We start from the raw sequence: 14999 nt of genomic DNA, 5'->3' as shown, positions 1-14999 counted from the left end.
GCCAAGACCAAAGAGCTGTCAAAGGACACCAGAAAAAAAAATTGTAGACCTGCACCAGGCTGGGAAGACTGAATCTGCAATAGGTAAGTAGCTTGGTTTGAAGAAATCAACTGTGGGAGCAATTATTAGGAAATGGAAGACATACAAGACAACTGATAATCTCCCTCGATCTGGGGCTCCACGCAAGATCTCACCCCGTGGGGTCAAAATGATCACAAGAACGGTGAGCAAAAATCCCAGAACCACACGGAGGGACCTAGTGAATGACCTGCAGAGAGCTGGGACCAAAGTAACAAAGCCTAGCATCAGTAACACACTACGCCGCCAGGGACTCAAATCCTGCAGTGCCAGACGTGTCCCCTTGCTTAAGCCAGTACATGTCCAGGCCCGTCTGAAGTTTGCTAGAGAGCATTTGGATGATCCAGAAGAAGATTGGGAGAATGTCATATGGTCAGATGAAATCAAAATATAACTTTTTGATAAAAACTCAACTCGTCATGTTTGGAGGACAAAGATTGCTGAGTTGCATCCAAAGACCGCCATACCTACTGTGAAGCATGGGGGTGAAAACATCATGCTTTGGGGCTGTTTTTTCTGCAAAGGGACCAGGACGACTGATCCGTGTAGAGGAAAGAATGAATGGGGCCATGTATCGTGAGATTTTGAGTGAAAACCTCCTTCCATCAGCAAGGGCATTGAAGATGAAACGTGTCTGGGTCTTTCAGCATGACAACGATCCCAAACACACCGCCCGGGCAACGAAGGAGTGGCTTCGTAAGAAGCATTTCAAGGTTCTGGAGTGGCTTAGCCAGTCTCCAGATCTCAACCCCATAGAAAATCTTTGGAGGGAGTTGAAAGTCCGTGTTGCCCAGCAACAGCCCCAAAACATCACTGCTCTAGAGGAGATCTGCATGGAGGAATGGGCCAAAATACCAGCAACAGTGTGTGAAAACCTTGTGAAGACTTACAGAGATGACCTCTGTCATTGCCAACAAAGGGTATATAACAAAGTATTGAGATAAACTTTTGTTATTGACCAAATGCTTATTTTCCACCATAATTTGCAAATAAATCTCATCTTTTTAAGTGGGAGAACTTGCACAATTGGTGGCTGACTAAATACTTTTTTGCCCCACTGTATGAACCAGGCACATTAAAATTCCAGATACGAAAATGACTCACTGACCCCAGAAATGACTTACTAAGACCCGAGATAGGAACCAGACTTACTAAGACACCAGATATGATAGACTTGGACCACGGATACAAACCAGACTCACAAAAATCCCAAATATGAACCAGATTCACTAAGATCCACGATACGAACTAGACTCACTAAAACCTCAGATATGAATCAGACTCACTAAGACACCAGATGAACCAGACTCAGTTGTGTCATGCACAAAGTAAATGTCCTAACTGACTAGCCAAAAAATATGGTTTGTTAACAAGAAATGTGTGGAGTGGTTGAAAAATTTGTTTTAATGACTCCAACCTAATTGTATTTAAACGTCCAACTGCAACTGTATATACCTCCATCTGGATTGGTTGAGAATAGGTGTTGGTAGTGTGTTGAGGAAGAGACTATATACTTTAAATAAATATATCTGGATGGGGTGAGAAAGGGTGATGGTAGTGTGGGTTGGGAGAGATATATACTTTATATACACTACCATTCTAAAGTTTGGGGTCACTTTGAAATGTCCTTGTTTTTGAAAGAAAAGCAATTGTTTTGTCCTTTAAAATAACATCAAATTGATCAAAAATACAGTAAATTACTATTGTAGCTGGAAGCGGCTGATTTGTGATGGAATATCTACATAGGCGTAAAGAGGCCCATTATCAGCAACCATCACTCCTGTGTTCCAATTGCATGTTGTGTTATCTAATCCAAGTTTATCATTTTAAAAGGCTAATTGATCATTAAAAACCCTTTTGCAATGATGTTAGCACAGCTGAAAACTGTTGTGCTGATTAATGGAGCAAATAAACTGGCCTTCTTTAGACTAGACTAAATTTTATCAGCATATCGATTGCACAACCAGGGGTGGAAAGACCTTGGATCATTGTTACTCTAACTTCCGCGACGCATATAAGGCCCTGCCCCGCCCCCCTTTCAGAAAAGCTGACCACGACTCCATTTTGTTGATCCCTGCCTACAGACAGAAACTAAAACAAGAGGCTCCCACGCTGAGGTCTGTCCAACGCTGGTCCGACCAAGCTGACTCCACACTCCAAGACTGCTTCCATCACGTGGACTGGGAGATGTTTCGTATTGCGTCAGATAACAACATTGACGAATACGCTGATTCGGTGTGCGAGTTCATTAGAACGTGCGTTGAAGATGTCGTTCCCATAGCAACGATTACAACATTCCCTAACCAGAAACCGTGGATTGATGGCAGCATTCGTGTGAAACTGAAAGCGCGAACCACTGCTTTTAATCAGGGCAAGGTGTCTGGTAACATGACCGAATACAAACAGTGCAGCTATTCCCTCCGCAAGGCTATCAAACAAGCTAAGCGCCAGTACAGAGACAAAGTAGAATCTCAATTCAACGGCTCAGACACAAGAGGCATGTGGCAGGGTCTACAGTCAATCACGGACTACAGGAAGAAATCCAGCCCAGTCACGGACCAGGATGTCTTGCTCCCAGGCAGACTAAATAACTTTTTTGCCCGCTTTGAGGACAATACTGTGCCACTGACACGGCCTGCAACGAAAACATGCGGTCTCTCCTTCACTGCAGCCGAGGTGAGTAAGACATTTAAACGTGTTAACCCTCGCAAGGCTGCAGGCCCAGACGGCATCCCCAGCCGCACCCTCAGAGCATGCGCAGACCAGCTGGCCGGTGTGTTTACGGACATATTCAATCATTCCCTATACCAGTCTGCTGTTCCCACATGCTTCAAGAGGGCCACCATTGTTCCTGTTCCCAAGAAAGCTAAGGTAACTGAGCTAAACGACTACCGCCCCGTAGCACTCACATCCGTCATCATGAAGTGCTTTGAGAGACTAGTCAAGGACCATATCACCTCCACCCTACCTGACACCCTAGACCCACTCTAATTTGCTTACCGCCCAAATAGGTCCACAAAGAGATGCAATCTCAACCACACTGCACACTGCCCTAACCCATCTGGACAAGAGGAATACCTATGTGAGAATGCTGTTCATCGACTACAGCTCGGCATTCAACACCATAGTACCCTCCAAGCTCGTCATCAAGCTCGAGACCCTGGGTCTCGACCCCGCCCTGTGCAACTGGGTACTGGACTTCCTGACGGGCCGCCCCCAGGTGGTGAGGGTAGGCAACAACATCTCCACCCCTCTGATCCTCAACACTGGGGCCCCACAAGGGTGCGTTCTGAGCCATCTCCTGTACTCCCTGTTTACCCACGACTGCGTGGCCACGCACGCCTCCAACTCAATCATCAAGTTTGCGGACGACACAACAGTGGTAGGCTTGATTACCAACAACGACGAGACGGCCTACAGGGAGGAGGTGAGGGCCCTCGGAGTGTGGTGTCAGGAAAATAACCTCACACTCAACGTCAACAAAACTAAGGAGATGATTGTGGACTTCAGGAAACAGCAGAGGGAACACCCCCCTATCCACATCGATGGAACAGTAGTGGAGAGGGTAGCAAGTTTTAAGTTCCTTGGCATACACATCACAGACAAACTGAATTGGTCCACTCACACAGACAGCATCGTGAAGAAGGCGCAGCAGCGCCTCTTCAACCTCAGGAGGCTGAAGAAATTCGGCTTGTCACCAAAAGCACTCACAAACTTCTACAGATGCACAATCGAGAGCATCCTGGCGGGGTGTATCACCGCCTGGTGTGGCAACTGCACCGCCCTCAACCGTAAGGCTATCCAGAGGGTAGTGAGGTCTGCACAACGCATCACCAGGGGCAAACTACCTGCCCTCCAGGACACCTACACCACCCGATGCTACAGGAAGGCCATAAAGATCATCAAGGACATCAACCACCCGAGCCACTGCCTGTTCACCCCGCTGTCATCCAGAAGGCGAGGTCAGTACAGGTGCATCAAAGCTGGGACCGAGAGACTGAAAAACAGCTTCTATCTCAAGGCCATCAGACTGTTAAACAGCCACCACTAACATTGAGTGGCTGCTGCCAACACACTGTCAATGACACTGACTCAACTCCAGCCACTTTAATAATGGGAATTGATGGGAAATTATGTAAATATATCACTAGCCACTTTAAACAATGCTACCTTATATAATGTTACTTACCCTACATTATTCATCTCATATGCATATGTATATACTGTACTCTATATCATCGACTGCATCCTTATGTAATACATGTATCACTAGCCACTTTAACTATGCCACTTTGTTTACATACTCATCTCATATGTTATACTGTACTCGATATCATCTACTGTATCTTGCCTATGCTGCTTTGTACCATCACTCATTCATATATCCTTATGTACATATTCCTTATCCCCTTACACTGTGTATAAGACAGTAGTTTTTTTGGAATTGTTAGTTAGATTATTACTGCATTGTCGGAACTAGAAGCACAAGCATTTCGCTACACTCGCATTAACATCTGCTAACCATGTGTATGTGACAAATAACATTTGATTTGATTTGACTAGTTGAGTATCTGGAGCATCAGCATTTGTGGGTTTGATTACAGGTTCAAAATGGCCAGAAACAAAGTACTTTATTCTGAAACTCATCAGTCTATTCTTGTTCTGAGAAATGAAGGCTATTCCATGAGAGAAATTGCCAAGAAACTGAAGATCTCTACAATGCTGTGTACTACACCCTTCACAGAATAGCGCAAACTGCCTCTGGCCAGAATAGAAAGAGGCGTGGGAGGCCCCGGTGCACAACTGAGCAAGAGGACAAGTACATTAGAGTGTCTAGTTTGAGAAACAGATGCCTCACAAGTCCTCAAATGGCAGCTTCATTAAATAGTTCCGGCAAGCCTCCCGGGTGGCGCAGTGGTCTAAGGCTGTGTCACCAGAGATTCTGGGTTCCAGTGCAGCCTACCGCGACCGGGAGGCTCATGGGGCGACGCACAATTGGCCCAGCGTCGTCCGGGTTAAGGAGGGTTTGGCCAGCAGGGATATCCTTGTCTCATCGTGCACACAGCGACTCCTGTGGTGGGCCGGGAGCAGTGCATGCTGACCAGGTCGCTAGGTGTACGGTGTTTCCTCAGATTGGTGCGGCTGGCTTCCGGGTTGGATGTGCATTGTATCAAGAAGCAGTGCGGCTTGTTAGGGTTGTATGTCGGTGGACGCATGGCTCTCGACCTTCGCCTCTCCCGAGTCCGTACAGGAGTTGCAGTGATGAGACAAGACAGTAACTACTACCAATTGGTCTGCCTACCCATGTGAGAGACGCAAACTCGGTCTCAACCTTTAAGTCTTTACTGAAGACTAATCTCTTCAGTGGGTCATATGATTGAGTGTAGTCTGGCCCAGGAGTGTGAAGGTGAACGGAAAGGCTCTGGAGCAACGAACCACCCTTGCTGTCTCTGCCTGGCCGGTTCCCCTCTTTCCACTGGGATTCTCTGCCTCTGACCCTATTACAGGGGCTGAGTCACTGGCTTACTAGGGCTCTTTTATACCGTCCCTAGGAGGGGTGCGTCGGTTGAGTCACTGATGTGATCTTCCTGTCTGGGTTGGCGCCCCCCCTTGGGTTGTGCCGTGGCGGAGATCTTTGTGGGCTGTACTCAGCCTTGTCTCAGGATGGTAAGTTGGTGGTTGAAGATATCCCTCTGGTGGTGTGGAGGATGTGCTTTGGCAAAGTGGGTGGGTGTTAGGAAAATTATGATTAAATGACTGAACAAATAGTCTTATTTTAAATGAAACTGTAACTAAGTAAACTTATACTCTGTTTTATTAAATCTGATTAACAATATGAGTTCATAAGAAGGGATTGTGAGACACGGACAAGGAGTAATTTAAGTTAATAATGAACACCATTCCAACTAGGAAGAAAGCAATGGTTTGTGGATTAAGTAAACAGATAAGGTAGTTAACCTATGGTTCAACCGACAAAACTGAGCTCTGGGGTGTTTTAGATAAGGCTGTGAGTGCATTCCTAGGTTTTCTGTTAATTAGAACTGTCAGCTAAGTGGAATTCGATAATGGTGAGGAGTTAAAAGTTCATTCAGCTGTGTTGTGTGTCCTGTGTATGTGCTAGTGGGTCAGAATGAACTCAGAATTAACTTTTAAAGTTCCCTTTGTCTCGGGCTGGAGGAGGAGATTCATTTTTTAAGCAATTAAATGACCTCATGTTATTGTATATAAACTGTTGCTCATGGTAACGTGGCAGCGCGCTCCGAGAATAAATTCTGTTCCCTATTATTAAGACTGGTCTCCGTCTATTTTATGCAAACAAGAATCTTACAAATTCTCACAAAATAGATTAAGGGAATTCAACTAATGAAAACATATTGGTATAATTAAATTAAGGTAACAGTGGGGTTATATCCTTCCTGTTTGGCCCTGTCCGGGGGTGTCATCGGATGGGGCCACAATGTCTCCTGACCCCTCCTGTCTCAGCCTCCAGTATTTATGCTGCAGTAGTTTATGTGTCGGGGGGCTAGGGTCAGTTTGTTATATCTGGAGTACTTCTCCTGTCCTATCCGGTGTCCTGTGTGAATTTAAGAATACTCTCTCTAATTCTCTCTCTCTTTCTCTCTTTCTCTCTTTCTTTCTCTCTCTCGGAGGACCTGAGCCCTAGGACCATGCCCCAGGACTACCTGACATGATGACTCCTTGCTGTCCCCAGTCCACCTGGCCGTGCTGCTGCTCCAGTTTCAACTGTTCTGCCTGTAAATATTAATATTTGACCATGAACATTTGAACATCTTGGCCATGTTCTGTTATAATCTCCACCCGGCACAGCCAGAAGAGGTCTGGCCACCCCACACAGCCTGGTTCCTCTCTAGGTTTCTTCCTAGGTTTTGGCCTTTCTAGGGAGTTTTTCCTAGCCACAGTGCTTCTACACCTGCATTGCTTGGGGTTTTAGGCTGGGTTTCTGTACAGCACTTTGAGATTTCAGCTGATGTACGAAGGGCTATATAAATACATTTGATTTGATTTGATCTGACCAATTGGATACCACAAAAAAAATAAAAAATCCCGCAAAACACCAGTCTCAGCATTAACGGTAAAGAGGTGACTCCAGGATGCTGGCCTTCTAGACAGAGTTCCTCTGTCCAGTGTCTGTGTTGTTTTGCCCATCTTAATCATTTATTTTATTGGCCAGTCTGAGATACGGCTTTTTCTTTCCAGCATCCCTCTTCACTGTGGACATTGCGACTAGCGTCTCGTCATGACAACGGTTGGCGATGTGAATTTGGACCAATCCCTGGTTACGAAGCCCTACTCTGTAACAGGCTTTGTTTTTGTCCTGTCTCTGAAAACATCTGAATGACAGAAGAGAAGGAAAAACGTTTTACCTTATATTTCAGGACGTCTGATGACAATAAAACATGGGACTTTCCCATACTTGCTGACAATACATTATCACATCAATCTTCAATCCACAGAGGTACAGTAACCCCCCCTAACCCTAACCCTAACCCCAACCCTAACCCTAACCTCCCAATCTGCCAAGGTCAAGACCCAATCACAGTCGTTCAGTGTTCACATGGTGTATGATGTGTAGCTGTGTAGGCTACATAGTGTGTATGGATGCGTAGATGTGTAGGCTACATAGTGTGTATGGATGCGTAGCTGTGTAGGCTACATAGTGTGTATGGATGCGTAGCTGTGTAGACTACATAGTGTGTATGGATGCGTAGCTGTGTAGGCTACATAGTGTGTATGGATGCGTAGCTGTGTAGGCTACATAGTGTGTATGGATGCGTAGCTGTGTAGGCTACATAGTGTGTATGGATGCGTAGCTGTGTAGGCTACATAGTGTGTATGGATGCGTAGCTGTGTAGACTACAGAGTGTGTATGGATGCGTAGCTGTGTAGGCTACATAGTGTGTATGGATGCATAGCTGCGTAGGCTACATAGTGTGCATGGTTTTTGTACCTGTCTGGTGAGTAGCAGTCTTCAGACAAGCGATGCCGGTCCATCCGACCTGAGCTAAAAGAAAGCGGTCCCCCTCGCATGCCGTGGTCCAAACTCCGACTAAATGGGACATAGAAAAAGCTGTTTGAGTTGGGGTTAGGGTTAGGGGTTAGGGTTAGGGTTAGGGTTAGGGTTAGGGTTAGAGGTTGGGGTTGGGGTTTCGGTTTGGGTTAGGGTTAGGGTTTGGGTTGGATTACTGTACCTCTGTGCAGGGTGAACACTGAACGACTGTGATTGGGTCTTGACCTTGGCAGACTAGGAGGTTAGGGTTAGGGTTAGGGTTGGGGTTAGGGTTAGGGGTTAGGGATTGGGTTAGGGTTAGGGTTAGGGTTAGGGTTTGGGTTGGATTACTGTACCTCTGTGGAGGGTGAACACTGAACGACTGTGATTGGGTCTTGACCTTGGCAGACTGGGAGGTTAGGGTTAGGGTTAGGATTGGTTTACTGTACCTCTGTGGATGGGGAAGACTTGGCGACCTTGACCAGGTCCTGGCCATGTCAGAGTGGGAGGTGTAGTTGGAGGACATGACCTGTTCTGGAACAGACAGCGTGGAGCTCTGGAAGTCCCTACCGTTGTGTCTGTAGTCTGGGAAGGAGAGGACAGACAGACATGTTAGAGGAGGAAGTCTGGGGAGGAGAGGACAGACAGGTTAGAGGAGGAAGTCTGGGGAGAAGAGGACAGACAGGTTGGGGGAGGAAGTCTGGGGAGGAGAGGACAGACAGGTTAGAGGAGGACGAGAGGGAGATAGGGAGGGTAGGGGGAGAGAAGGGAGTGGAGGGGGAGAGAAGGGAGTGGAGGGTAAGAAGGGGATAGGAGGGGAGAGAGAGGGAGTGGAGGGGGAGAAGGGGATAGGAGGGGGAGAGAGAGGGAGTGGAGGGTGAGAGAGAGAGTGTGCAGGTGGAGAGGGGGAGCGGAAGGGGAGAGAGAGGGAATGGAGAGGGGATAGGAGGGGGACAGGGGATATGATGGGTAGAGAGATTGAGTGGAGGATAAGAAGTGGAGAGAAGGTAGTGGAAGGGGAGAGAGAGGGAGGGAAGGTTGAGAGCAAGAGAGTGGAGGGCAGGGAGAGTGAGAGGGAATGTAGGCATTGAGAGAGGGTTTGAAGGGAGAGAGGGAGTGGAAGGGGAGAATGAGAGAGTGGAGAGGTAGAGAGCACTAGTGGGTAAGAGAGGGATTAAATGGGGGAGAAGGGAGTGGAGGATAGGGGGAGAGATAAGGAGTTAAAGAGGAATAGGAGGGTGAGAGAAGGGTATTTGAGGGAAGAAGGCATAGGAGTGGGAAATAGAGTGAGTGGAGTAGGAGAGGGGGGGTGGAGATTGGGAGAGAGAGTGTGTAGGACAGGATGGGGAGAGAAGGGAGTGGATGGGTAGTGAGAGGGAGTGGAGGATAGGATAGGGAGAGAAGGGAGTGGAGGGGTAGTGAGAGGGAGTGGAGGATAGGACGGGGAGAGAAGGGAGTGGAGGGGTAGTGAGAGGGAGTGGAGGATAGGACGGGGAGAGAAGGGAGTGAAGGGCTAGTGAGAGGGAGTGGAGGATAGGACGGGGAGAGAAGGGAGTGGATGATAGGACTGGGAGAGAAGGGAGTGGAGGATAGGACGGGGAGAAAAAGGAGTGGAGGATAGGATGGGGAGAGAAGGGAGTGGAGGATAGGACGGGGAGAGAAGGGAGTGGAGGATAGGACGGGGAGAGAAGGGAGTGGAGGATAGGACGGGGAGAGAAGAGAGTGGAGGGGTAGTGAGAGGGAGTGGAGTAAGAGTGGGGGGTGGAGATTGGAGAGAGAGAGTGTAGGACAGGAGGGGGAGAGAAGGGAGTGGATGATAGGACTGGGAGAGAAGGGAGTGGAGGGGTAGTGAGAGGGAGTGGAGGATAGGACAGGGAGAGAAGGGAGTGGAGGGGTAGTGAGAGGGAGTGGAGGATAGGACGGGGAGAGAAGGGAGTGGAGGGGTAGTGAGAGGGAGTGGAGGATAGGATGGGGAGAGAAGGGAGTGGAGGGGTAGTGAGAGGGAGTGGAGGATAGGATGGGGAGAGAAGGGAGTGGAGGATAGGACGGGGAGAGAAGGGAGTGGATGATAAGACTGGGAGAGGGAGTGGAGGATAGGACGGGGAGAGAAGGGAGTGGATGATAGGACGGGGAGAGAAGGGAGTGGAGGATAGGACGGGGAGAAATGGAGTGGAGGATAGGACGGGGAGAGAATGGAGTGGAGGATAGGACGGGGAAAGAAGGGAGTGGAGGATAGGACAGGGAGAGAAGGGAGTGGAGGATAGGACGGGGAGAGAAGGGAGTGGATGATAGGACTGGGAGAGAAGGGAGTGGAGGGGTAGTGAGAGGGAGTGGAGGATGGGATGGGGAGAGAAGGGAGTGGAGGGGTAGTGAGAGGGAGTGTAGGATAGGACGGGGGGAGAAGGGAGTGTAGGATAGGACGGGTAGATAAGGGAGTGGAGGATAGGACGGGGAGAGAAGGGAGTGTAGGATAGGACAGGTAGATAAGGGAGTGGAGGATAGGACGGGGAGAGAAGGGAGTAGACAGGTAGTGAGAGGGAGTGGAGGATAGGACGGGGAGAAAAGGGAGTGGAGGTTATGGAGAGGGGGGAAAGTGGAGAGAGAGGGAGTGGAGGGGGAGAGAGAATGCGTGTAGGATAGGAGGGGGACAGAGAGGGAGTGGAAGGGGGGAGAGAGGGGGAGTGGAGGAGGTGAGGAGAAGGAGGGGGAGAAAGAGGGAGTGGATGGGGAGAAATAGATAGGGGAGGAAGAGAGATTGAATGGAGGGTGAAAGGAGAAAGGAGGGGGAGAGAGGGAGAGAGGGAGTTGAGGGAGAGAGATTGAGTGGAGGGGGGAGAGAGGGAGTGCAGGCAAAGAGGGACAGAGGGGGGAGTAGAAGGAGTGAGAGAGGGTGTGGAGGGGGAGTGATGATAGGGGGGATTGAGAGGGAGGGGGAATGGAGTGGTAGAGAGAGTGATTCGATGGGGAAGAGAGGGAGTGGATGGGGACAGAGAGGGAGTGGAGGGGGAGTGGAGATGGGAAAGAGGGAGTTGACGGGGAGAAAGAGGGAGTGAAGAGGGAGAGAGTGGGAGTGGAGGGGTTGAAGGGGATAGGAGGGGGAGAGAGAGAGTAGAGGGAGACAGGGGATAGGAGGGGTAGAGAGGGGGAGTGGAAAGGGAGAGGAGGGATAGCGGCGGATAGGGTGGGAGAGAGGAGCAGTGGAGGGTAGAGAGAGTTAGTGGAGGGGGAAAGAGAGGGAGTGTAGTTGGAGAGGGGGAGGGGAAAGGAAGGCTAGAGAAAGAGAGTGGAGGTGAAGAGGAGGGCTGTAGTGGGAAAGAGAGGGAGTAGAGGGGGAGAGAGAGGGGATAGGAGGGGGAGAGAGAGGGATTGGGGGGGGGATAGGATGAGGAGAGAGTGGGACTGGAGGGGCAGAGAACGTAAGGGATAGGAGGGGGATACAGAGGGAAAAGAGAGGGAAGAGTGGGAGGGGAGGGGAGAGAGAGAGAGAGAGAGAGAGAGAGAGGGAGTGGACGTGGAGAGACAGGGAGTGGGAGGGGAGAGAGAGAGAGAGAGAGGGAGTGGACGTGGAGAGATAGGGAGTGGACGTGGAGAGATAGGGAGTGGACGTGGAGAGATAGGGAGTGGGAGGGGAGGGGAGAGAGAGAGAGAGAGAGAGAGAGAGAGAGAGGGAGTGGACGTGGAGAGACAGGGAGTGGGAGGGAGGGGAGAGAGAGAGAGAGAGAGGGAGTGGACGTGGAGAGACAGGGAGTGGGAGGAGAGAGAGAGAGAGAGAGAGAGAGAGAGAGAGAGAGAGAGAGAGAGAGAGAGAGGGAGTGGACGTGGAGAGACGGGGAGTGGGAGGGGAGGAGAGAGAGAGAGAGAGAGAGAGAGAGAGAGAGAGAGAGAGAGAGAGAGAGAGAGAGAGAGAGAGAGAGAGAGAGAGAGAGAGAGAGAGAGAGAGAGAGAGAGTGGACGTGGAGAGACAGGGAGTGGGAGATTGAGCTCCCCCCGGCTGTGTTTAAGACTGTCACTGTATTTCCATGAACCTTGAAATGTTAAATTATTTGTCTTTTCATTGCTAGGAATGTACACTACTATTCAAAGTCTGGGGTCACTTAGAAATGTCCTTGTGTTCCATGAAGACATGCATGAAATTAGTTGCAAAATGAATAAGAAATATAGTCAAGACGTTGACAAGTTTATAATAATGATTTTTTATTTAAATAATAATTGTGTCCTTCAAACTTTGCTTTCATCAAAGAATCCTCCATTTGCCACAATTACAGCATTGCAGACCTTTGGCTTTCTAGTTGTCAATTTGTTGAGGTAATCTGAAGAGATTTCACCCCATGCTTCCTGAAGGACCTTCCACAAGTTGGATTGGCTTGATGGGCACTTCTTATGTACCATACGGTCAAGCTGCTCCCACCACAGCTCAATAAGGTTGAGATCCGGGTGACTGTGCTGGCCACTCCATTATAGACAGAACACCAGCTGACTGTTTCTTCCCTAAATAGTTATTGCATAGTTTGGAGCTGTGCTTTTGGTCACTGTCCTGTTGTCCACAGGGTATGGCATGGCGTTGCAAAATGGAGTGATAGCCCTCCTTCTTCAAGATCCCTTTACCCTGTACAAATCTCCCACTTTACCACCATCAAAGCACCCAGAGACCATCACATTGCCTACACCATGCTTGACAGATGGCGTCAAGCACTCCTCCAGCATCTTTTCATTTTTTCTTCATCTCACGAATGTTCCTCAAACTCAAACTTAGATTTGTCTGTCCATAACACTTTTTTTCCAATCTTCCTCTGTCCAGGTGTCTGTTCTTTGGCCATCTTAATCTTTTATTTTTATTGGCCAGTCTGAGATATGGCTTTTTCTTTGCAACTCTGCCAACAAGGCCAGCAAAAAAAAAAAAAAGATTAAGATGGGCAAAAGAACATAAACACTGGACAGAGGAACTCTGTCTGGAAGGCCAGGATCCCGGTGTCACGTCTTCACTGTTGACGTTGAGACTGGTGTTTTGCAGGTACAATTTAATGAAGCTGCCATTTGAGGACTTGTGAGGCGTCTGTTTCTCAAACTAGACAATCTAATGTACTTGCCCTCTTGCTCAGTTGTGCACCGGTGCCTCCCACTCCTTTTCTATTCTGGTTAGAGATAGTTTGTGCTGTTCTGTGAAGGGAGTAGTACACAGCGCTGTATGAGATCTTCAGTTTCTTGGCAATTTCTCGCATGGAATAGCCTTAATTTCTCAGAACAAGAAAAGAAAATTCTTTGTTTCTGGCCATTTTTAACCTGTAATCGAATCCACAAATGCTGATGCTCCAGATACTCAACTAGTCTAAAGAAGGCCAGTTTATTTGCTCCATTAATCAGCACAACAGTTTTCAGCTGTGCTAACATCATTGCAAAAGGGTTTTCTAATGATCAATTAGCCTTTTAAAATGATAAACTTGGATTAGATAACGCAACGTGCCATTGGAACACTGGAGTGATGGTTGCTGATAATGGGCCTCTGTACTTGGATTAGCTAACACAACTTGCCATTGGAACACTGGAGTGATGGTTGCTGATAATGGGCCTCTGTACTTGGATTAGCTAACACAACGTGCCATTGGAACACTGGAGTGATGGTTGCTGATAATGGGCCTCTGTACTTGGATTAGCTAACACAACGTGCCATTGGAACACTGGAGTGATGGTTGCTGATAATGGGCCTCTGTACTTGGATTAGATAACACAACGTGCCATTGGAACACAGGAGTGATGGTTGCTGATAATGGGCCTCTGTACTTGGATTAGATAACACAACGTGCCATTGGAACACTGGAGTGATGGTTGCTGATAATGGGCCTCTGTACTTGGATTAGATAACACAACGTGCCATTGGAACACTGGAGTGATGGTTGCTGATAATGGGCCTCTGTACTTGGATTAGATAACACAACGTGCCATTGGAACACAGGAGTGATGGTTGCTGATAATGGGCCTCTGTACTTGGATTAGATAACACAACGTGCCATTGGAACACTGGAGTGATGGTTGCTGATAATGGGCCTCTGTACTTGGATTAGATAACACAACGTGCCATTGGAACACAGGAGTGATGGTTGCTGATAATGGGCCTCTGTACTTGGATTAGATAACGCAACGTGCCATTGGAACACAGGAGTGATGGTTGCTGATAATGGGCCTCTGTACTTGGATTAGATAACACAACGTGCCATTGGAACACTGGAGTGATGGTTGCTGATAATGGGCCTCTGTACTTGGATTAGCTAACACAACGTGCCATTGGAACACTGGAGTGATGGTTGCTGATAATGGGCCTCTGTACTTGGATTAGCTAACACAACGTGCCATTGGAACACTGGAGTGATGGTTGCTGATAATGGGCCTCTGTACTTGGATTAGATAACACAACGTGCCATTGGAACACAGGAGTGATGGTTGCTGATAATGGGCCTCTGTACTTGGATTAGCTAACGCAACGTGCCATTGGAACACTGGAGTGATGGTTGCTGATAATGGGCCTCTGTACTTGGATTAGATAACACAACGTGCCATTGGAACACTGGAGTGATGGTTGCTGATAATGGGCCTCTGTACTTGGATTAGCTAACACAACGTGCCATTGGAACACTGGAGTGATGGTTGCTGATAATGGGCCTCTGTACTTGGATTAGATAACACAACGTGCCATTGGAACACAGGAGTGATGGTTGCTGATAATGGGCCTCTGTACTTGGATTAGCTAACGCAACGTGCCATTGGAACACTGGAGTGATGGTTGCTGATAATGGGCCTCTGTACTTGGATTAGATAACACAACGTGCCATTGGAACACTGGAGTGATGGTTGCTGATAATGGGCCTCTGTACTTGGATTAGATAACACAACGTGCCATTGGAACACAGGAGTGATGGTT

General features: G+C 48.3%; 1 protein-coding gene across 1 annotated transcript in view; it reads right to left on the bottom strand.

Annotated features, from left to right (window-relative positions):
• The window catches only part of rims2b (regulating synaptic membrane exocytosis 2b), a 181011-nt gene that overhangs the window by 14356 nt on the left and 151656 nt on the right, over window positions 1-14999 (bottom strand). Inside the window, exons 12-13 of the mRNA XM_031789285.1 lie at window positions 8536-8671; window positions 8048-8146 (exon numbers count right to left, since the gene is read on the bottom strand). Of these exons, the coding sequence (XP_031645145.1) occupies window positions 8048-8146; window positions 8536-8671 (235 nt within the window). The remainder of the gene's footprint in view (window positions 1-8047; window positions 8147-8535; window positions 8672-14999) is intronic.

This window comes from Oncorhynchus kisutch, linkage group LG14, assembly GCF_002021735.2.
Source record: "Oncorhynchus kisutch isolate 150728-3 linkage group LG14, Okis_V2, whole genome shotgun sequence".
NCBI classification, from domain to species: Eukaryota; Metazoa; Chordata; class Actinopteri; order Salmoniformes; family Salmonidae; genus Oncorhynchus; species Oncorhynchus kisutch.
This window is presented reverse-complemented; position numbering and strand designations above follow the sequence as displayed.